Consider the following 24,486-nt stretch of genomic DNA (forward strand, 5'->3'; position numbering starts at 1 on the left):
AGCTGCCGTTGCCTTAAGAAAGTTCAAAACATTCTTAAAGATCTATCTTGTCCTGGGCACCCTTTTTTTGAACTATTACCATCTGGCAGATGGTACAGGATAATAAAAACAAGGACAAACAGGCTGAAAAACAGCATCTATCCCAGGGCAGTAACTATATTGAATTCTACTGTATGGTGCAATATTAATGCAATATCAGGGGTTTTCAATTCAATTGTATAGAATGCAAAGGATATGTGTTTGTGTTTTATTTTATAGTTATAATGTACACTGAAGATGGCATTTAATTTCATTGTACGAGATGCAATGGCAATAAAGTAAATTAAACCAATATGCCCATTGTTCATATTACCTGGCAATTAGGAAACTGTAATCATGGTTATAAACCTTGGAGAACAAAGTACGTCCTTCCTTTGCCCACCTCCACAGGTTCTGTAGAGACTCATATTGCCTTCCTGACCAAGATAAATGGTACCATCCGACTACTATAGTACCATTTTGACAAAGAAAATGTGGTGGAGGCACTTCTGGTCTCATTCAAGTGCTGTGTCCCCCAAATCTCCATACTGCACTATAAATGACTGAAACTCAATTTGTACTGTTATTATTGGTACTTCACTGAATGTGCCTACTGCTCAGGAAGAATAAAAAGATCACAGCTGTGGCAGTAGGCCAGTATATCTGATGGCCACTGGATTGGGGAAATTTCTTTGATTCTTTTTTTAATGTATTTTCACCTCTAAAACATATCTAATATTTAATTTGTACACTGAAAAATAATAATTCTACTTACCTCTTTTTGTCTAGCGTTGCCAACACATAGAGGTCCTCCAGGGCCTCCAGGACCCCCAGGTCCACCAGGACCCCCAGGTATATTCTTTCTTTATATTCATGTTTAAAAATAAAGAAGAATTGTAAGATGAAGCATACTTTAAGTCCTCTAATGAAAGCATCGGTCACTAATATCTTAGAGAGAAATTCAGTTGCTATTTCTGAGAGAGAAAAAACCCAAAGCTGGAAGTTTTCTAGTTGTCTTAAACTTTATTCCTTAATATTTATAATTTATTGTAGGATTGATTTCCCCCTCTCTGTCTCTGTCTCTCTGTCTCTCTCTCTCTCTGTATGTGTGTGTAAAATTCTGTTTGGTAGAAGTGATAGTTGAGTTGCTATAATCTCAAAATATCTTTGCAGAAGCCAAGGCATAACTGTGTTACTGTTTTATCTGAATCCAAGGTGATTGGATTTTTTTCCTCCATTTAACAGGTGCCTCTATTGAGGGCCCACCAGGACCCCGTGGCCCACCAGGTAAAAAAATTTTTTTCCACAGAATCAACACATTCATAATGTTTTCAACAACTATTCTAACTTCAAAGACAAATTCCAATCAATCCATAATATGTCATAAGCAAAGAAAGCTCCAGTTGCATTGGAATCGATTAATGAAGTCTGTGATCAAAAATTAATGAAGGAAGTATAATATGAACCCCCAAACCACAGAGCCAGGTGTGCTTAAATGGGTCTTGAGCTGCTGTAAACAGTCATATCTCTATTGTGCTTCCTATCAAAATAACTTGAATGGTCTTTCATAGAGATGTATGTAGTAATTAGCACTAATATATTCAAATATTTCTGTTACTTAGGAGAAGGCATACCAGGCCCACCTGGGAGACCAGGTTCTTTTGTTCCCACATCAGGTAGCTATTTTCATTTGATTTTGAAGTTTCTGTTCCCATCCTATACCAAATATAATTGCTACAACCCTGGAGCAACTATTATAAGTGCTTCGACAAAAGTAAGACAAGCTTTACATTAACAAGAGAATCTTCTGACCAATAAAGAAAGGCCAGGATTCTCTACCTGTATCTATTAATGTGTGTTGGTTGTTGCTGAATATCATAATGATTTTTTTTACTACAGAAACTTTCTTTGCTGGCCCACCAGGACCCCCTGGTCCTCCAGGTCCAAGAGGAGATCAAGGCGAGTAATTTGAAACCTGCTTCTTGAGTATAGAAAATGATTAGACTGCGAAATCTGGTGCTGCAAAGTTGCTAAAGCTACAGTAAAGTAGAGCTGAGTTTTAGCCTGAAAAACATGAGACCAATGTAAAACTGAATGGATGGATCATGGATGGATGGGTGCATGCACGAATGGATGGATGGATGGATGGATGGATGGATAGAGGGAGGGAGGGAAGGGAGGGAGGGAGGGAGGGAGGGAGGAAGGAAGGAAGGAAGGAAGGAAGGAAGGAAGGAAGGAAGGAAGGAAGGAAGGAAGGAAGGAAGGAAGGAAGGAAGGAAGGAAAAATTACAATGATAATGTCAAGTTTCGAGTAATGAACCCAACCAATTCAGTACGACTTTCACCTTTCTCAAAGAACTGTTTTATTGAATACATCATTTTGGCACAAATGAAACTAAAAACCAGCTCTAAATATTTCCCATGGTTTCAGTATAATTAAAGAAAAGATAATTTCCTCCCTCATGGTCACAGGTCAGATTGTCCAACTAGGTGTCCTGGCATCTCCTTGGCAACTCCTCTCAGTCTCTGGCCAGCACCTCTTGAGATGACTTTGGTTCCCATGGGATGATCAGTTGTTGTCTGGTCTGACATTTCAGACTTCCCCCCTCCCATACTGGGTGGCAATCTGAGAAACAGAAAGATGGCTGCGGCAGGCCTGAACCGTTTCGAAGTTGACAGATAGCAGATGCTCCCTTGAATCTAAGTGCACATCTCATGTCCAATTTAACAGGACCAGCCCTTCTCAATATTCTTTAAATACATTTTTGTGATTTGTTTCACACTGCAGCATACATCTAGATGTTAAACTTCAGAAGTTTTTCTGAGGATATGTTATAGCTTGCACTGAGGCTGCACCCTATAAAATAATTCAGTTTTCCCCTGTTAGCAAAAATGTTATCCCTTCCTTTCCCTCAGACATGTTTCTTCTCAGGTTATTGACAGCTATTCAATTTACTACTACTGTTTGATAGGCTGGTAGAACCAGTTTCTTATCTAGATTTAATGTTCTGCCATTTGGCAGGAATCATTAGTACAAAGTGACTGAATCTTCATGCATAAATACAGGCATCAGAAAATATGTCTGCTCTGTAAACTATCCTGCCTTTAGCAGCATCCATACCAACAAAGAGAATGGAAACTGAAATTGATGAGGAGTTTCTGTGAGAGTGTCCTCTGCATAAGTCAGGGGTGTCAAACTTGATTTCCTTAAGAGCAACATCAGGGTTTTGCTTGACCTTTAGGGGGCTGGGGTGAGTGTGGCCACAGTGGGCATGGCCTGCTCAATGTCACTCATGTCAGGGGCACCTCTGGTGGCTCAAGTGCTCTTCCAGCAAAAATGGCCTTCAGAGCTCCGTTTCCAACTGTGACAGCCTTCTGCAACCCTTTGCCAGTGAAAACAGAGCTTGGGAAGTCCTCAAGAAATGGAGCTCTGGAGCCTTTTTTTTGCTGGCAGAGGCAATCCCTCACTGTTTCCAGGGTGGGCCCATAGGCCTTGAGTTTGACACCCCTGGCATAAGCATTGCTAGTCTAATAGAGCTTTTCATTTGCAGGGTTGCCTGGCCCACGAGGATTCAAAGGTAATAAAAACAAGGGGTTTGTTCATTGGGTGGCATGAAAAGGCAGTAATATATTCATTGTCCATTTACATGATTGTTCAATTTTCTCATAGGTGAACAAGGTCAGCCAGGTCTCCCAGGAGCCTCTGTTCAAGGTGAGTCTAAATTATGTTCCTTCCTTATCAGAATTTTATAATGTAATCCTTTACATGGCTACTGTGCTCAGAATAACAATGAGTCACTTTGACTTAATAGGACTGATTTAAAAATAAACATGAGGTCAGGTAATCTAAGATATTTATCGGCAAATCTGTGTTGGCAGATTTTGGTGCATAGTCAATAAAGAAACAAGCCTGTTCCGTCACCTGTAGGGGCATACCTGGGTTGGAGGTACATCTTTCCAAATGCGGGCTTTACCTAAAACATTTAAGGTGTACAACGTAATGATACAATGATCTATATGCCTTGCTTATCAATGAAGACCGAAAGGAGCAAATGGCCAGTTTTAAGTTTCTGGGTATAATCAAAAAAGAGGACCTGATCTGGGCCCTTTTGATGCATTGGTCAAAAGGGCCCGGCATGAGATTATACTAACTGAGACTTCTCAGGAAGCAACAACTAAATGAAGAATTGCTGGTGACCTTCTACCGCTGCATCATAGAGAGTATCTTAATTTACTACGCCTTTGTATGGTTTGCCAATTGCACAGTGGCAGATACGACAGCACTCCAGAGGGTTAACGTCATTGCCCAGAGGATCATTGGGTGCTCTCTCCCTTCTTTGGAAGAGCTTTATAGCTCCCGCTACCTTAAGAAAGTTCAAAACATTCTTAAAAATCCATCTTATCCTGGGAACCCTTTTTTTGGAACTAAAAACAAGGACAAACAGGCTGAAAAACAGCAACTATCCTAGGGCAGTAGCTCTATTGAATTCTACTGTATAGTGCAATAATGCAATATCAGGAGTTTTCAATTCAATTGTATAGAATGTGAAGGAAGTTTGTTTGTGTTTATTTTCATTGTCATAATGTATACTGAAGATAGTATTTAATTTCATTGTACGAGGTGCAATGACAATAAACTATACTAAACTAAACTAAATTTTCCTCCCTAGTCCCAGTTTCCCTTCAAGTCTCTCTGATTCTTTCCCATCTTTTTAGCAGGTACTGGCATTGCTGTCCAAGGACCACCTGGACGTCCTGGACCACCTGGACCACCTGGACCTAAAGGAGACAAAGGTTTGTGTAAAGAGAGGCAGTTCTCCCCACAGACCACCTTGTCAAAGTCTTGAATTCCAAGTCTGGCACTTCTGGTACTGGGCGGGCATAATCATTTGAAGTTGACTGTGAAGTTTTAAAAAAACAGTGCTTAAAATGATGCAAATAATTTGAGAATCTCATTTGAGAATCTCATTTGGCTCCTGTTTTTCCTCAGTAAGGCAACAAAGATTGTTCTATTCTGCTAAACAGTAATAGTGTTATATAAACGAAGGGTCACCTTTTGGAGTTTCATAATGGGTCATTTTGTTCTTCCCATTATTTTTTTTAGGCGATGCAGGTGTACCTGGAGCCCCTGGAATCCCTGGAGGAGGTAAGAACCCTATTTTATTTAGAATAAACATATTTGCATACAATGATAAGAGATTCTGAAAAAGTAAATATAATTGGAGTTTACTGTAATTTCCTGGAGAACTTTGTAGGTGAATAACAGCTCCCTACATCAGTACCAGGAAATGCTATCCTGCAAGTGACCTGCCCTGATTAAGTCATATTCTTAATTTATCTAAACATCATCCCTTGAAAATAGAGATGGGGTTATTTTAAGCACAATAGCTGTAATACAATTGAAAGACTCAGTCCAGTGTAGCTTTTCAGAAGCTCAGAAACGACAGCTTGCTGTATAGAAAACTCTTGCCCAGAAATGAGCTAAATAAGCAGTAGAATTAGATATTCAAATTCATGAACATGTTCTTACTGGCACAGGTGGAAGAAAGACTGTGTCCTTTCCTCAAATAAACATTGCAAATCAGACTTATATTTCTTCATGTAATTGACCAGATTCAGATTAACCAGGAGAAGGGCTGATGCTCTCCATTGGCATTCCGACATAGCCAAATCTTTTCACTGTTTTCTTTTTGTCTCTGTATTTCCATGAGCACTTTAATAGGGGAGGGAGGAAGGGATTTATTTATTTTATTATTTATTATTAAATTTATTTGCTGCCTATTGCACCATAGGACTACTCTGGACACCTTAAAACAAGAGATGTAAAAGTATAAAAATGTAAATATACCAATAGTATAACAATGAAACAATAAAAATAATGAAAGTACAGAAATATGAATTAAAAGATGGGCATTGGAGGGAATAGGAAGTTTAAGAGAAATCCAGTAAGGAGAACATCAAAAGGTATTATAAGTAAAGTAACTTTTTTCTACAGCTGGATCCAGAATCTCTCAGGGTCTTCCAGGTCCCCCCGGCCCTCCTGGAGCTCCAGGAATTGGAATTAGCTCAATGCAAGAGATCCAACAGTATGTTGCTGAGTACCTACAGAGTAAGTACAGACTTTGGTTTTACATGGCTTTCCAGAAGGCTATACATCCTATGGCCGGCAGTTGACAATCTACCCTACTCTACCTAAAGCATCCATAAAATTGGATGACCTCTTCAGAGATAACCTCCCACATTGAACACCTTGAGTTCAAAGGCAATTTGACCACTTTCCTAAAGGATAAAAAAGTGGTAGTTTACAACCTCAGGCTGTTCTAAAGTGTGAAGATCAAACCTGAGAATATCATTCCCTGGCTCCCAATCTCCTGCATGTCTTTAACCCTGGGTACTTTCTCCTGGCTAGATTGTGTACAGTGGGCAGATAGTGCCTGGGAAAAAAAAGACCCATAGAAATTGCATATGACATGTATGATATCAGAGGTGGCCATATTATGTACTGTGATGTTTGAAAACGAGGGTGAGATGAGATTAGATCTAACATGGTCCACTCCTCTATATTTCAAAGGGTGGGGGGAACTAGACATCCTATTTGCCAAAGATAGAGTAGGATATGAATAGCTCCACCCTTTCTTGTTTACATTTTCTCTTTACAAGGAAAATTTAAATGGGGAGGGGAGAATAACATTTTTAAAATATGACTTAATCTCTGAAGTCTGAGAGTTGCTGTAAAGAATTTTACCTCATTTATTACCACTTCATTTAATTCAAAGCATGGATTAGCCCATTTGCTTTTCACAATTTACAAGTTATACATGTAAGTTCTCAGTTTTCTTTTGACAAAGAAGAGAGAAATAACCAAGAAAAAATTGTTTCCAAGTTTTTGTTTTAAAGTATATTTTATCATGTTTCCCTTCCTAATTACCAATTAGATTATACCTCAGCCGCCAAGATTTCACTATGAGATATGTATAACTTAACGTACAGAAACTTTTTCCACAAGATGCATTGCACAATAGGGATAACAATCCATTCACTTAGTTGGTCTTGATATATGATTCTTCACAAGTAAGTAAGAAAAATATAAATTGGTCTTCCTCTTATTTTGGTATCTTATAGATGTCTGCAGACATCCATTTGGCATGGCTAGTAGTCAGAGTTGGGTGGGTTTAACAATAAAGGGCATCATGGTGAGGAAAGATGAGCTGCACTTATATGCCACATAAACCATGAATGAAAACATTTTAGGAACTGAGAATCTGGATTCCTAAATGCTCTAGTCAGGTATTTCTTGAATCTGAGGTAGCAGCTAATTATATAAGAATGCTGAGAAAAATTATCTTTATAATTTCCCTAGATTATACTGAGATATTTCCAAGAGAACCTGGAGATCATAGCACTAATCCATCTCTGTAGTGATTTAACTTTGGTTTTTTAAAAATTTTCTTATTAGGTGATAGTATTGGTCGTTACCTGATTGGACCACAAGGCCCACCTGGTCCTCCAGGACCTCCAGGAATCACCATTGATGGCGAATCTTTGGACTATGGTGAATTGGCCCGTCGTGTTATGAGCTACCTATCCAGTAAGGCCCTTTTTTATATTGAATTTCCATTTCTTTAGTTATTCTTCATATTTACACTTGAAAATGCAGAACTGATCCGTTTGAGATATACAAATTATTTGGGCATTGCTACCACACTGAAGTTGGGTGGCTTGCTCCTTCACAGTGCTTTTAGTTGAATGCCAACAGTGTCCTTTTTACACAATGGAAGTTTATCAGGAATAGAAAGTAATTTTAATGTGTTGAATAGATTATGTTACCAGACTGATGCACTTCTATCAGATATTTTAGGACCTGTTTTCTCATCATCATCTGCGTTCTTTATTATATGTTGAAAATAATTGTACTGTGTTTTAGTTTTTTTGTGAATTTACAGTTCCTGGTTTTGAACATTTTTCTTTCTCTAGCTTCCAGTTCCTCATCTTCCTTCTCTTCACTGTCCTCAACACTGTCTTATGAAAGTCTTCTTGCCATGCTGCAGAGTAAGTAAATGCTCTAAGGCTCATTTGCTTCTATTTCCATACATTTTAAAGAAATAGGGGGAAATGCTATATTCAGAAGAAACTGTCTTTGAATTATTTGGTGCCAGTATCATAAGTTACATCTATTGTAGACAGGCATAATTAGAGATTAAATGAATGGTTCTAAAAGCATAAGAAGACATTGCTGGATTGGGCCATTCTGTGTCACAAATACCCAAGTGGATGCATTGGGGAAGCCCACAAGGCTGGAGAGAGAGATTTCCCTCTTCCTCTTTTGTTTCTCATCAATCAGGATTTAAAGCATGTTGCCTTTGACTGAGGAGGCAATAAATAGCTTATATTAGCAGTAGTTTTGATACCCTAATTCTTCATGAACCATTTTTGTTTTAAAACTATCCTGTGTTGCTGCATTACAATTACTGGCAATAAATTCCATTACTATAGATTAACTATTTCAAAACTATATGACAAAAACTATACTGTGCAAATAGCACTTGTTAATTTTTGTTAGCTACAGTATAGTTTCTATTGGTCCTGAATTTCTTTGTATTTATTTTCAATAGATGACCACAAATTCTGTGAAAGAGGGAAACCGTTTTTTATTCATGTTATCCATGCTATGCTTTATTTTAAATAAGTACTTATGTCTCCTTTTAAACCCTCTGGTATTAATCATTGCATTATGAAATAATCTCCAAATTGATGTTGAGCTCACACAAATAACTTTTATTTGGTTCCGCAAAATTCAGTAAAGAAGTAAAAGTTAGAGTATTCTCCAAATTTTCAAGGCAGAGAGCAAGAAAAACACACAAGTGTTGGATATATGAGAAACAAAATTAAACATACTGTATTTATTAAGTTTAAAGGAACATCACGTTTCACATTCCTTTGTTTCATGCTGAAGTACATCAAGCTACCTTATGTATAACTAATTAGTCCTAACTAATAAAACTAGAATCAGTGGAGAAAACATTTATAGAAGTTGAAAAAATATAAAGTGTGTTAAAAATGGCCAGAAAGCTACCCAGAAATATTGCTGGTTTGGGAAAAACTCAGAAAAATAAACATTCTGTTTTTTTTTAATCCATTTTTTAGGAGAGGACATTCGATCATATCTTACTGGACCTCGAGGTCCCCCAGGTCCCCCTGGGCTACCTGGACTGGGAGGGGATAGTTTAGCTTTGTCGTTGGACTATGATGAGTTGACAAGACGTGTTATCAGCTACATGACAAGTAATGTCTTCTTTTATAACAAACTATAAGTAGGCATAGTGATTCCATTGCATAAGTAATTTTCTCAATGATAAACTATGAAAGATAAATTGAATGCACCATGAAAGATAAATGGAATGTTCATTGTAACCCCATTAGAAAAGTTGATTGCCAGATACTCTGTAGGAATGTAATATCTCAACCAATTGTTACTACCCTGTACCTGTTATGGTATCAGTTTCTCTCACTACAATGAAATTGTCCTGGTGTAGCCAACATTGTGGAAACCATTTTGAGTTAGTTTGCAATATCAAACTACACGGTGATCAAAATGTATTCATGCATATTCCATGTTTCCCATATACAGTATTTGACAGGGATGCGGGAATATAAAAGCCATTATGTTTGGATGAGACACAGATGTAATTAGTCTGAAAATATATTCATATATTTTAAGGATCTCTCATAATTTACTGCTTAGAAGAAGAATTGTAGAAAATGCATAAAGTATTTTCAGTTTGCACCACACCGCACACTTGTTGTGGATAAATTTAATTTGCAGAACTGTTCTGGGAAAAGGGACACATTTATCATTTGAATTTTTTTCAGGAATTAAGAACATGAGACAGTTATTTTTCAATCTGTTCACAAATACCTTTCTCCTCCTCCATACGCCTTGTTATGTATGAATGCATTCAATCAATTATTTTGGTTAGATCTGCATCTTCAGTATACAGAATATATTCTTGGAAGCAAAAAAACTGAAATGATGATTGTAACCTTGAGACAAATCTTGGATAGGAATTTGACAAAAAGTTATCAAAGACTATAAGAATTAAAGCAGTTTTTAATCATATATAATTAACTACATTTTAAAAAATAATATAAAGGTTTTTTTAAAGGGAAATTACACTCAGGTATGGCAAAATAGAGGCAAATTTCTAAGTATCCTTCAAGGCAATTGCTCCTAACTCTCAAAACAGTCAAAGTAGTCAAAGCAGGTTTTAAAGATGATACAGAAAAACGGAACAACAAAGTTGAAAGGGGCTTTGGAAGTTTTCTAGTCCAACCCCTTGCTCAACCCTATACCATTCCAGACAAGTGGGTGTCCAGTCTTTTCTTAAAAGCTTCTATTGATGGAGCACCCACAACTTCTAAAAGCAAGCCATTCCACTGGTTAATTATTCTCACTCTTAGGAAATTTCTGCTTAATTCTAGGTTGCTTCTGTCTTTGATTAATTTCCACCCATTGTTTCTTATCTTGCCTTCTGATGCTTTGGAAAACAGGGTTATCCCTTCTACTTTGTGGCAGCCCCTCAAATATTGGAACATTGCTATCATGTCATACCTAGTCCTTCTTTTCATTAGACCCAATTCCTACAAAAATAGAAAAGGTATGGTAGTAGGAAATTGTTAGAGGATTTGAGATTTTCATTTACTTCTAAACTTTAGTTTACTTTCAGGATCATGAAAGGCTGATGTGAAAGCTTTTTTAGTCAAACATTTTTAATTGATTAAATCAATATGAACATTAGCATATATTTTCTGAGGAAAAATATATCATGTCTCCTTTCAGTTTTCTTACATAATTTCATAGTTCAGCTTTCATTAATGTTTTAGGTTCTGGAACTACTATTGGACTTCCTGGACCACCTGGTCCTCCTGGTCTGCCAGGAACATCTTATGGTGATATCTTAACTTTGCTTCAAGGTGAGCCTTGTCATCCTATCACACCGTCCTAAAAATCATCCTCATAGTTGAACAACTGAAGGATCTACATATTAAGGTTTCCTTTCTTGATTTCCTTGCAATAACTACAAGTCCACCTTGAATTTGCCATCTTAGATTGTTTCTCTGCAGTTCAAAGATCTAGATTTCTGTTACTGTAACTGAAGCAGGCAACAGAAAATTCAGCTCTATCTCATAGATACAGTATATAACACATTGCCAGAGAATCTGGAGTATTTAAGTCTATTTTTCATTTGACAGTGGAAAATGGGAACAGCACAGGGACATATGTGAATGAACTATGCTGGTGAATATTTCCAGTATGGTATACATTCTTACAAGTTTCATAACCTCAGCACCAGGTCCTGAATGTGAGATCCTGAAATATTCACCATGATGTAGTAGATTCTTCTGTTCTATCCTCACTTCCTTAAATGAAGACCTCCACTTAATTTTGTTGGCAAAGTTGTCCAAATTGGCAGCAGAGTCCTATAATTTGGAGTCAGAAACATGACTACTATAGTATAAGTGTTAAAATAATCTCTAACTATAAAGTACCATTTATGTATGAGATAACTTCATTCATTTTGCATCATTATTATTGACCATTCCCCTTAAAAAAAAAAAAAGCAGCAAAAGTTTGCCTAGCCTTTACCTTATAGTCAGATAATTGAATGGGAGAGTAGAGGGGTATTTTTATCTATAGGCAACAATGATTTTGCCCTGATGGATATGTAAATGAGTATGAAGTGGTGTGCTTATATGTGGGCTGGAGAAGAAGGCAGGAAAAGCAGTAAATCTGGTGCTAATATTATTTACTTGTTTCTTTTGTAATTTCAGATTCAGAGTTCAGAGGCATTGTGGGGCCACCTGGACCTCCAGGTCCCCCAGGAAGATCGGGAAGCTCTGTTTCTACCCTTACTGCGGAGGACATCTCCACATATCTGCAAAGTAAGAAAAGTTGATACAGACTGTGTTTGGTTGGCTAGATCAGTGTTTTTCAAATTAGCAACTTTAAGATGTGTGGACTTCCACGTCTAGAATTCCCCAGCCAGAAAATTTTCAGCATGCTAGTTGGGGAATTCTAGAAGTTGAACTAGTGTTCCTGAAATAAAAGTTTTTGAATTCTCAGGTTTATTGTGGTCCGTCAGATCAGTACCTCTGATGCAAAAGAATTAAAAGAGAAAGAATTAAAATTTGCTGAGAGGATTCTGGAAGCTGAAGTCTACCCATCTTAAAAGTTATCAAATTTGAAAAATGCTGGATTTAGATGATATGATATAAGGCTTCTGAAGAGGAAAATCTGAAGACAGCAGATCTACCTTTCTAAGAATATTTATGACTGTCCTGATGTACAATAATATTTCATGTTATCATTATTTCAAGTGATAATTTATTTATTTTTCTAGAAATTGTGCTTAGATGGAACTAGTAGAACCACCTTGATCTTTCTTACCACCTCCAAAACTTAAGATAATTTAAAACAATGAAATTAGTATTGAAAATGCTGTGATACTGTGTAAGAAAACAATAATGCCTTTTGTGTATGTGCTTTCAAAAGTCAGTTTTTGACACCTAGAAACTGTCTGGACTAGTCCCTCCAATTTTCTAGGCACTATTTCAGAAGTAGTTTGCCATTGCCTACTTCCTGGAACTCAGAAAGAATGACTGGCCCAAGATCATGAGCTGTTTCATGTCTAGAACTCACTGTCTTCCAGTGCCTTACCCACTACATCAAAATTGTTCTCAATACCATTTTAGCAAATATTTATAAGAAAATTACTTTCTGATAACATTATTGTGAAGAAATCCCTGTCTAATATCTGATTAAAATTAAGGCAATAAGTTTGAAAGAACGTGGTATATTTGCCTACTCAGAAGTAAATTCATTGAGTTCAGTAGGGCATAATCCAGAATATGATTGATGTCATAGTACTATGGTATCTCAGTATTCAGTTGCTTTGAAACTCATTGGATACTCAACTATTTTAACACGAACATATTGTCCCGGTGCTTGTCATTTGTTTGATACTGAACACACAAGCTAAAGCTTGTCCATGTTGGTTGCCTCATGATTTGCTACCTTTTCCGGATGAAACAAAGGGTGATGTGTTAGCCACACAATAGCTCTTGCCCTTATCTTTGCTTCTGTGCCCATTTTGTGTCTTTTTGTGCTTTTTTTTCCTCATCATTACAGGTAAAGTGAAGTTTTTGTTTTATTTAATCTAAATATTTTTATTAATTTTTAGTTTTCTGATGTAATGATATACCACCCTATCATTTTACATATTGCCTTAAAATGTGTGTTGTCTTTGGTTTGGGAACACATTAAATTTATTCACATTATTACTTATGGGAAAATTTGTTTGGTACTCATCATGCCTCCCAGAACCAATTAACAAAGAGTATTGAGGTACCACTGTATATAATAAATTCCACAGAGTCCAGTGGAATTTACTTTAGAGAAAGTGTCTTTATGACTGTAGTTTTAGAGTACATAACATAACATGGGAAAGAGAAGCAGAAACACAAAATGGAGCTAAATTTAAAGCTTTAATTGTTAGTCTTAAATAAACTTCATCCTAACTCTTGTGAAAAATAAGATGATTCTTTTTAAATTAAATGGTTTATTCTTTTCTCTTCAAGGTATGGGATATTCCCTGGGTGCTGGACCCCCTGGGCCCCCAGGCCCCCGAGGTCCCCCAGGACCACCTGGATTTTCAGGAACTGGCCTTATCTCTCTTGAGGATGGAGTTTGGACTGACCAGTTCAGGAGTGAATTGATCCAATACCTTACAAGTAAACATATACTCCTTCTATAGTTTTATTTGCTCCACTTGAAAATTCAAGATATGGACTTCATCCTGATTTATGATCTGACTGAACTCAGAATTCTTTGGGTTTCAAATCACGTTCTTATGTGGCAATTGCATTGATCCTAAATTTAGTTATTAAAACTTTATCTTTGTGACCTTCAAGAGAACATTAAAGGAATAACCAATGCACATAAAATGTCAAATTAACATACTGAAGAACATAAGGTTCAAAAATTAATTGCAGATGCCCTGGAGTTTATTTTTCAAAGAAAACTAAGAAACTTGGATTACTCTGTGTTTAATCAAGTTGTTTAAAACATGGATTTAATTAATATTTATTCATGTCCTTATTTATATAGCAATAGCACTTAGACTTATATACCGCTTTATAGTGCTTTACAGCCCGCTCTAAGCAGTTTACAGGGTCAGCATATTGCCCCCAACAATTTGGGTCCTCATTTTACCCACCTTGGAAGAATGAAAGGCTGAGTCAACCTTGTGAGATTTGAACTGCCAAATTGCAGTCAGCTGGCAGTCAGCAGAAATAGCCTCCAGTACTGCACTCTAATCATTGCGCCACCATGGCTCATATGTTATCTTTTAAGATAAAAAAGTACATTTTAACATCAATGCAATTGTACAGCAATGTAAATTCATACATACATACAAAGGGACATATATTCTGCATGACCAGAGGTAGAAAATATTGTTAATTTCACCATATGGAATGGTTTTTCAGCTGTCTCATACAATAAGAATAAGAATCCTCTACTATTTTCATCTGAGAAGTCCTTGAGAGTATTTCTAGAGTAATGAAGGAAAAAAAGAACACACAAAAAGTAGTTTTATGTTTTGAACTGTTGAAGTATCAACACTTTAAACAGCCATAATGGTTCTTGATCTTGATGATAGAGGTATCCTTTCTTCTTGATTTTAATTTTCAACATCATTCCAATACAAATGGTATGTACTGCTCTGATAGAGAAAATGAACAATAATTCCACTTTAGTCTCAGATTCATGGTCTTCTCAGCAGAGATTATAAATATTGCCTGGTATAGGGCGTGATTACTTGAGGGACTGCCTGTTTCTCATAACACCTTCAATCTTGCAGGGACTGTTGCGCTCCAATATCATCTGTTAGGACCCTGGAAGCAGGCCTTCTCTATAGCAGCAACTGCCTTCTGGAAAGAGGTTCCCTCCAAGATATGGAAGCCCCCCCCCTGCCCCCCCAATCTAGTATTGTTTAGAAGAGCCACAAAGAGGTTAGGAGAAAGGATGCCTTATTCATCTGAAGTTACCCAATTATCTAGGATTTTCCAGATGTTTTGTGGACAATTCAGAATATCTCAGTACAATTTTCCATCACTACAGAATAAGCAATCTATTGCATACAGTAGATTATTTCACTTCTAATCTCCTGCTACCGCTGTAGATTTTTATTATTGTTGTTATATGTCCAGCTTCTCTTTTCAATTCTGCAAAACCATATAGACCAACAGAATCTATGTTAATTGAAGTAGTCCTAATATGCACCATATGATCTGTAGGTGATGATGTACGTAGCTTCATCAGAGGACCACCAGGACCTCCAGGACCACCTGGACCAAGAGAAGATGGCAGCTTTAGGGCTGAAAATTATAGAAGCTCTGTAAATTCAGAAGGAACATATGGCAGGTCTGCAAGTTCTGGCTTGTCGTATGATGCATCATTAGCCGCAGGAGGATCAAGCAGCAATTTATTCAGAAGCAATGATGGATTACGTGAAGAGGAATCCTATGCTGGAACAATTGGAAGAGAAGGATCACAAATGAGTTTAATAGGTGCAAAAGGATCTTATATGAGATCCTATGATGGGTCACTGGATTACAATGAATTGGCATTCAGAGTCTCTGAAAACATACAGAGTAAGTACACTGTATATTCATATTTCATCTGTGCCAATCTTGGGGAAATAGATTAGTTTTAAACATAATAAAGATTAATAACTAAAGCTCATTGAATTATTGATAGGCAATGTTTTTGGCTGTGGACTCAGAAATAGCATAGTGATCCCAAAATTTTCATTTTTTGTTGTCCTTTTGTAAAGTTTGGAGGATTAAAGTGTGTGTGTGTGTGTGCGTGTGTGTGTGTGTTGAACCTTGCAGATTAGTTAACCATTTTGTCCAGCAGGGGGTCTGCTAAAAATACTCGCACCTGAAGGTATGAACTGGGGCTGCAAATCAATGCGGCTCATAGGCCTGTTATTGCTGCACTAAATATTGGCCTTAAAAAAATCCATGCCACCCTGAATATTTAATTCAGGATCAGTAGCCTATGGCTGTATGGAGCTCCCACCCCTCAGCACTCCTTTAGCAATTCCCCAGCACTCAGAGTTTATACTATATAAATGGTTGGTGTTGAACAGCTGGATTTTAGCAACATGATTTTGGCCTTTCAGATATGATTTTTAAAGATGGGAACAGGACTAGTTTACATTTGGGAGGCCTGACACACCTAAAATAGGACTGGAAATATTTGGCCATACTCCTTGCAAATGATGTCACAGAAACACCAAATGGCTTTCTTCATTGGGATGCTTAATTGTGGCTACTCATCCCCTTCAAATGTTATCCATCTCTGATTTCATAGAAAGCATTTTTGGAAAATGCTCAGCACATATTCCATTTCTGAATGGCAGTAAAACCAATGCAATGAAGGTATAAAGCAGGATCAGTAGCCCATAGAAGTATATGCTCACAACTACGCCTAAGATTGTTTTCAGTACTGTACTTGCCCATACTTAATTCCCTAAGTCAGTGGTCCTCAACCTATATGGCTTGGTGGCCTGGCTGGGGGAGGGAGAGGGGAACCGGGCCATATGAGCAGTGGGTTGGTGCGCATACGCAGCTCCACTTGCACAAGTGGCAGGCCAGTGCACATGCATATGCACACAGTGTGCCACTTGAATGGCCCTGTTCCAAATAGGCTGTGGCCTGGGGGTTTGGGAACCCTGTCCTAATTATTTGCTTAACCTCGGTTAAAAATAATTCTGCAAAGGAGGGCAGATTTGGGTGATTAGATTAGAAAAACAAGTTTTTTTCAAGAGTCAGCACACAATAAATTGTTTTTCAATAGAGCCTACAAAAGGCTAAAATATTGAGAATATAGCAATAAGTGCCTCAAGAAATTAAAACCAAGACCTAACATTGACCAAGTCCAACAGTGGAAGAAAATATTGTTTCTTACAATTAAACAGGCATAGATTTTAAATCTTAATATAGTAGTAGGGTAGGGCAAAATTTATTGTGTAGGATCTAAATTGTGGACTTTGTGGGAGAATGTTGCAGAATTTTTTATGTCTATTATCATTTCCAAAACTGTAAGTAATTTGTGAAAGAATTGCAGTTATGCATGTGGATCCTTAGCCTAGTTCTAAGATAATGCTTGAGTTAATTATCAAGTTTTCAGAAAACAAAACAAAAACAAAAAGCATTACAGAATTTCAAAAATTGGAATAGATTGTTTCACTTTTATGGATACTGTCAAAGGACCAGAATTCTAAATTATTGGCTCTAGGTTTATAACAGCAACAATTTATGTAATCTATGTACTTCTTACAATTGTTTTGGAAACTCAATTTTGGCAACCCAAGCCTTGCATTAAGACTTTACATTTTGTTTGTTTGTGTGTGTGTCTCTGTGTGTGTGTGTATCAATCAATCAGTCATAGCAATAGCTCTTATGCTTTTAAGCCCTCTCTAAGCGGTTTACAGAGTCAACATATTTCCCCCAACAATCTGCGTTCTCATTTTGCCCACCTTGGAAGGATGGAAGTCTGAGTCAACTTTGAGCCTGATGAGATTCGATCTGCCAAATTGCAGTCAGCCGGCAGTCAGCAGAAGTAGCCTGCAGTACTGCACTCTAACCACTGCGCCACTGCAGCTCTTATCGTTCATGCATGTGGAGCAATGATTCAACCTCACATTGAATGTTTTGGTAAATTTTAACTCACCTATGTGTGTTTTCTGTGAGACTTTAGTGCAGCCTCTTATAATAGCACTTAAAATTATGACCAAGAGATGAATGCAATTCTTTCATTAATTTTATCTTTCTTTACAAGACTAGATGTGTTACAAATTTGGGTGTGAATCAGCACAGTTGGTTAAGTGGTATTTCAAGGATCCCTCTATTAAAACAGCCTCATTCATTGCCATTTTTATTCCCTGGTCCAATTCACTTTAGTGTACAAGCCTTTTGTATCTTGGGCCCAAATCTTCTGCAGAATTATCTACATCTGTATAGCCCATCCTGAATGTTAGGTCTTCAACGTTTAACGTTTGTTTCTATCCTCAAGCTGTTTTAGCATTTTAAAGTTTTTTTTCCATTCTGCCTTACTGTGGTTTAAAATTCTATGGTATATATTTTTTATCAGCAACCTGGACGTACATGAATGGGCAGCATACAAATTAATGAATAATAATAATAATTGAAAAAACAAATTTATTTTCCAGGCCGAGGCCTTCTTCAAGACATTTTCACTTATCATACACAAGGCCCACCTGGACCTCCTGGGCCCCCTGGTATTAGCAAAGTGTTTGCATCCTATGGCAACATCACAGCAGACCTCATGGATTTCTTCAAAGGTAACTAATGATCTTACTTTATATACCATTTCCTATTTCTGTTTCTTTTATCTATATCAATATCCATATACCTAGAGTAGCATAACTGTGATGGTAGAAGTAAAAGTTTGTTATAAATTTGATCTCTGGGCCCTTTTAAAAACAATATATGAAACAGTATCAAAGAAAACTTGAATAGCTTATTTTGATTCGGTATATCAAAGATCCTTGCCTGAAAGGGCTAATGGCACTTAACTCATAATAAAACTAGTTCATTTGTTTCTGAAATACTTGCATAAATAGCACTTATTTTACATTTATAAGCAGTATATATAGAAATGCTGGTTTTGATTTTTTTTTTCCTACAGCTCATGGAACCATTCCAGGCCCACCTGGACCACAAGGACCGATGGGATACCCAGGACCTAAAGGTAATTTAGATGCCTCAATAGCAATCTCTAAGAAACAAGGTTGACTTTCATGTGCAATGATGCTGCACCATTCCAATAAACTGACAGGTTGGAAAATCAGGTTAGACTGACAATCTGTTTTTTTAATCGATACCGCTAGGACTTACTGTCTGGAAGCAATCCAAAAGAGTTGGATAAATGACTCATCTAGTTTGACATGTAATCTTTTCTTTTTTTACCATATTGAAAGGAATTTTTCTGAAAGACTATATTTTGCTTTTAACTGTAAATGGAGATCTAGAACAAAATGCTTTGTAACTGGAATGTTCCTATTCAGGATTTAAACCCACTTAATCATATGTTTTTCTAGATGTTTCACTCTATATGATCCTTCAACTTTTGCTGGTTTTTGTTTTCCATATGTGCTTCATAGTCTGCTCAGCATGCTCTGCTGTCATTAGGATTGATGAGGGAAGCCTATGGATTAAAAAAAATAAGGGTGTTTTTTTCTTCTGTAAACCTAAGAGTTTCCCTGAGAGTGTCAGTACTTTGTGTTTGTTCCTTAGAAGGCCTTTTGGACCTCAATTCTGTTGGCACACATTGACTTTTGACCCTAACCCTAACCCTTAGAGAAAATTGTAACATTTATTTCAGTTTAGCATGCATATTAAACTCAGTTGAATTTGCAGATACTCCCAGTATGACCATAAAGGCCTTCACTTATGTTCTCTTTCTTATACTAAAAATATGAAACGAAAACCACATACATCAAAAATAAAGCAACTTCTACACCACAAGTATCAAACTCGATTGTGTCATGTGATGTCACGTGACATAGTGTGATGTTTTTTGCTTTTGCAGAGCTGGGTGGTCGTGGCCTGCACGCATGCATCTGGCCCGTGGGTTTAACACCCCTGTTCCATACAAATATGAAAGCATTTTCTCCTGTATTTAATTTTGTTTAAATGTCACTTACTAACACTAAAAATTGGTTCATTCTGGCTGTTCATAGTTAGGCAAGTATTATTAATAAGGAAATGCTGACAATCTCATGCATAAAGTAATTTATCATTTGCATAATTGAAAACTGCTGAAAAGTTTGGAGGCATAAAGGGAAGCATGTGAAACATTTCCCAGTTTTCTTGATACCTTTGTAAGAAAATGGCTGGGAGTTGTCTTGGAACAAGGAATTGGAAGACCTATGATCGGTTCACCTTTGAATTTGTTAAATGGTTTAACAAAGGTATTTTTAAACTTGTGTCAAATGTCCCAGTTTAGGTCCCTGGATTGATTATGTTATTTGATTTTTTTCTCTGTTATTCTTTTAGGTGATACTGGATCAATGGGCCCACCAGGCCCCCAAGGACCAAGAGGGCCAAAAGGTGAAAAAGGTATAATCTGTAAATAGAGAAGCACAATGTAAATCCATGATCAAAAAGTTTTAATCATAACTGTGATTTATAATCTCTGAACTGTTAACTTTGTGTGAGAAATTCCTTTCATAACTTTCAGAGATCTACAATATAGGCAATAACTATGATACTATAAATCCCCTGCATATATTAAATTCAAATAGTAGGGAAAATCAGATTAGCATAAGCATTTGTAAGGAGGGGGTGGCAAATGTGATGACAAAACATATGACATCACAACCCAAACCTCATGATTTACATTCTTGGGTCTGTTAGGATGGAAATTTACATGGGTGGGGTATTTGACATGATATCATGTTTCCTCTTTTCACCATTGTGGTTAATAGCAGAGTCACTTTTACATGGCAGGACAATAACCAGTGGTGGGATTCTACTGGTTCGGCCTGGTTTGAGTGAACCGGTCGTAAAAAGTGCTCCTGTTTGGCCAAACCGGTAGTAAAAAAACCAGCTTTCCCTCTCCCAACGATCAGCTGTTCCAACAATCAGTTGTGCCGGGATCCCGCTTGCTGTCTTACTGCTTCCCTCAGGAGGCTTCCCTGAGGCCCAGGAGGCACAAAGGGGCGCACAAGGGGTTGCTGAGCTGCCCCCCCGCTCTCTGTTTTTTGCCTTCCTGGGCCTCAGGGAAGCCTCCTGGGAGCAAAAACATCCCCCTTGGAGGCTTCCGAGGCCTAGGAGGCCAAAAACATAATGGAGCAGGGGGGTGGGTGCTGCACAAAAAAAAAAAAAAGCCATGCCCACCCAGTCACAGCCACAGAACTAGTAGTAAAAATATTTGTATCCCACCCCTGACAATAACTCCACTTTGGATTTTTATAAATTAATTCTTTTGCTCCTTCTGTCTCCATCAGGTGAATCAATGTATAGTGGTCGAAGGAGAAGACAAAGTACAAGAGCCTAAACTAAGAACACAAATTAGGGCACAGTTTATCCCCAAAATTGTTGGGTTTTTTTTTAATGCCAAAAGAGATGCAACACCAATGGCTATTGACTTTCACTAAAGAAACATCAATCTACGACAAAGACTTGGTATTTGGGGAATTATTTTGCTAACATGTTCTCTTATGTCTAGATTCTGGATGGCTTTCATAGGTTTGTAATTAATCACTTGTTATAATTCTGTTAATTAGAAGATCTTTCATTGAAATATGAGGATTTAATATCTGCAGAGCCTGCCCAATTCATCTTACTATCCAGAAACATCTGAATTCCTTCAGATAAATACTAGAACATTTTCATATAATTTTTGAAACATTTTTTAAAAAATAATTTTCATTTTGAAAATGAATGAAATTATTAAAGTTGTGTACTTTATCTAGCAGGAGATGTATCTAACAGTGCTGCATTTAAGACAGGGGCTAAAATCAAAATATTTCCAGCATGATATATACAACATAAATTATACTTTATATATTTATCCATTCTTTCAAACCCTGTTAATTGCACTGTGAAGAATCTTGGAATTATTGATATTTAAGCATTTTTGTTAGAACTGATACAAAAAGTTTGCTATGGATTTTTATAACATGAAATGCCCTTTTAATATCAAGCTTTCCCATTAGATCTTGTTTATACTCTAGCCTTTGGTTTTTACTAAAATTAATGTGTTGTTCTGATGTAGTTAGGAGGAAAGTTTGTAAGCTAACTATTGACTTGTTTTGGTGCTTTCAAGTCAGTCAGGACTCCTGGAAACTACATGGATATGTCCTAGCAGTTTTCTTGGCAACATTCTATTGCCTTCTCCCTATGGCTGAGAATGAGTAATCTAGTTTCTCGATTTCCAGTCTGGTACCTTTAACCACAACATCAAACTGGCTCTTGTAATAGTAACTACGGTAGTACTATTTCATATTGAGTTTAGTACATGTTCTTCAAAATGGAGTAATCTTACTTAAAAATACTTCTACCTTTCCAATGAACACCTTTCAAGCTTTTTCAATAAGCATATACAACCCCAATTAATTTCATCATAGAATTATATGCACAAAATAGGTAAAGGAAATAAACATATCAATAAAATTTATTTTCATATGGCTTCATATCTGTCAACTTGACAATGTTATTTTGTAATGTCTAAATTCTCTGATCCCATCAAATGCATTGTAGCAGTATTTGCAAAAATTGGTATCAACAGTTAAATCAGACATAATTATGCACGTTCAATAAATGGTACAGTACTATGCAATTCTGTGCATGTCTTGATAAATGTTTGCAAAATGAAAATGTAATGTATTGCAGTATTATAGAAATGAAATCAAGCTTTCCTAAGCCTATAAGCAAATGATGATATACTGTCTGCTTGTCCCTCTTTCTCTATCATCTCAATCTATCTAGAAGCATGTGCACACACATACATACACATATCTTTCCAAGTTATTTGACTCACACTGTAATCTTTTATACTTTAAATCCTGAAATGATAGCTGACATTTTGATACTATGAATAGTTATAGTTCATCCTCCATTTTCTCTTATTTGCTACATGAACTAACCCTGATGTTCTATTGCTTATGTGACATCAAGTCATTGCCAACTCTTAATAATCATTTTGTGGTTGGTAACGAAAGGATATAGACGTAGATTATTAACACCAATGCTAGATTGCCAGTTTATAGATTGCAAGTAGTCAAGTGACTAATCTCCAGTTCTCTACATACGATGACCAATCTCCAATTCTTGAAGCTGCATGAATGAAAATTTAGTATATTTGGAAGGCATTAGATTGGGCAAAGATGAATTTATTTATCCAACAAAACACACAAGATGAAATCAAGAACTGTGATTTATCTTTTTTTTTTTTTGCCTCAAACCAGGCATTTCTCCTTTTAAAAAGGACTGGAGGCCATATTTAGCAGTTTGCCTTGACAACCGGCAAACCATATTTGCAGTTAACATTTGGATTAGCAGGCTGCCCATTTCTGAAACTAGCCTACACTTAAGCACAAATCTTTTAAGTGTATTAAATATTTTTCTGAACTTATTATCATGGGAAATGAATTCCAACTTCTTTTTTAATTGAAGTACTGGTTTTTGTTCAGCATAATATGAATAACTAAAATCCAGGTGCGGGAGTTGTTTGATTTTGAAATGAGAATCCATTGAGCATTTTGCCATAGTAGCGGTGTCCATTTAATTCAATTGTCATTTGTAAATGAAAGGTTTTTTTAAAAAATAAAGTTACTTTAAGATTCTGTAGTGTGTTTTCTCTCAAAATCCAGTAGGGTACAATCACAAAAGGGAACAAAATTGGATTGACTTTAATTTACATTTTAACTGATCTAATTGACATTTAATTAATGTATTCCACAATTAACCAGCTATATCTACCTGAGTAAACAATTAATTAGTACTAATTGATCAGGAACAAACATTTTTCAGTAGAGTTTGAAGCTGAGATATTCACTGTCACAATATTGGAAATCATTATTATCCGAACTGATGATTTATGGATTTGCTGATCAAAAAGGGTTGAATATGGGGGGAAAGAACCATTTTATAATTTTAAAGAGGGAAGAGAGATAATGTTTAGCTGTTATAAAGATCAAGATTTACTTCTTTAATCTTTTTTCTACTTGCACTTTATTACTTTTTTTAATAAAAAATCACTCTATATAATTTCATATTTATCTTTTACATGTGTAAATCATTAAAATTACTATTTTTTAAATCATTATCATCTGGGTATGGAGTAGCAATGTCTTCTGAGGATCATCTAGCAGCTTTAGAGGGCAGCAATAGAAAATGTATTCTTAGACCAACTCAAGTGCTGGTTATACTTTTTTTTGATACATCTCTGAGCATCAAAACCTCATGGTGAGGCTTCTTTATGATTTTCCTTATCGCTATCTTTAGAAAGGGCTAACTGAAAAGAAATGATCAAAAGAACAGAGTATCTGATTATTGTTCAAACATCAAAAAGAAAAAGCTAGTTGCCTCTGAGGTCTCATGATTGGACAGCATCCTTAGAATATGTAACAAGCAAAAACACAGCAAGAACTTAATAACTGTATAGTTTATTACGTATGGTACTTCTACTCCAACTTGTTCCCTGGGAATGCATAGTGGCACATACGAGGTTTTTCTCCCTATACCTATGATTGAACTGAGAGGTATTCTATCATTCTTAGGCAAAACTGACAACTCATCATTGAGACACAGAAACTATGAACAGGGAGGGATTTCACTATGACATCCACACCACCCCTTTACACAATGCCAGAA

General features: G+C 36.6%; 1 protein-coding gene across 6 annotated transcripts in view; it reads left to right on the forward strand.

Moving 5' to 3' along the window:
• Window positions 1-23,456, forward strand: part of COL17A1 (collagen type XVII alpha 1 chain) — a 70,001-nt gene extending 46,545 nt beyond the window's left edge. For 4 of the 6 annotated variants that reach the window (XM_087932783.1, XM_087932786.1, XM_087932782.1 and 1 more), the window contains 20 exons: window positions 808-870; window positions 1,264-1,305; window positions 1,641-1,694; window positions 1,918-1,977; window positions 3,570-3,596; window positions 3,689-3,730; window positions 4,735-4,812; window positions 5,123-5,164; window positions 6,014-6,127; window positions 7,475-7,606; window positions 7,993-8,067; window positions 9,163-9,300; window positions 10,900-10,989; window positions 11,848-11,958; window positions 13,654-13,806; window positions 15,373-15,729; window positions 18,315-18,446; window positions 18,794-18,856; window positions 20,164-20,226; window positions 21,117-23,456. In XM_087932783.1, the coding sequence (XP_087788909.1) occupies window positions 808-870; window positions 1,264-1,305; window positions 1,641-1,694; window positions 1,918-1,977; window positions 3,570-3,596; window positions 3,689-3,730; window positions 4,735-4,812; window positions 5,123-5,164; window positions 6,014-6,127; window positions 7,475-7,606; window positions 7,993-8,067; window positions 9,163-9,300; window positions 10,900-10,989; window positions 11,848-11,958; window positions 13,654-13,806; window positions 15,373-15,729; window positions 18,315-18,446; window positions 18,794-18,856; window positions 20,164-20,226; window positions 21,117-21,166 (1,886 nt within the window). In that variant the 3' untranslated portion in view covers window positions 21,167-23,456. The remainder of the gene's footprint in view (window positions 1-807; window positions 871-1,263; window positions 1,306-1,640; window positions 1,695-1,917; window positions 1,978-3,569; window positions 3,597-3,688; window positions 3,731-4,734; window positions 4,813-5,122; window positions 5,165-6,013; window positions 6,128-7,474; window positions 7,607-7,992; window positions 8,068-9,162; window positions 9,301-10,899; window positions 10,990-11,847; window positions 11,959-13,653; window positions 13,807-15,372; window positions 15,730-18,314; window positions 18,447-18,793; window positions 18,857-20,163; window positions 20,227-21,116) is intronic. The other 2 variants (XM_087932784.1, XM_087932785.1) reach the window with 1 other exon arrangement.
• Window positions 23,457-24,486: the final 1,030 nt, after the last annotated feature.

The sequence above is a fragment of the Pseudonaja textilis genome, chromosome 4 (assembly GCF_049901715.1).
Source record: "Pseudonaja textilis isolate UNSWEBS1 chromosome 4, rPseTex1.2, whole genome shotgun sequence".
NCBI classification, from domain to species: Eukaryota; Metazoa; Chordata; class Lepidosauria; order Squamata; family Elapidae; genus Pseudonaja; species Pseudonaja textilis.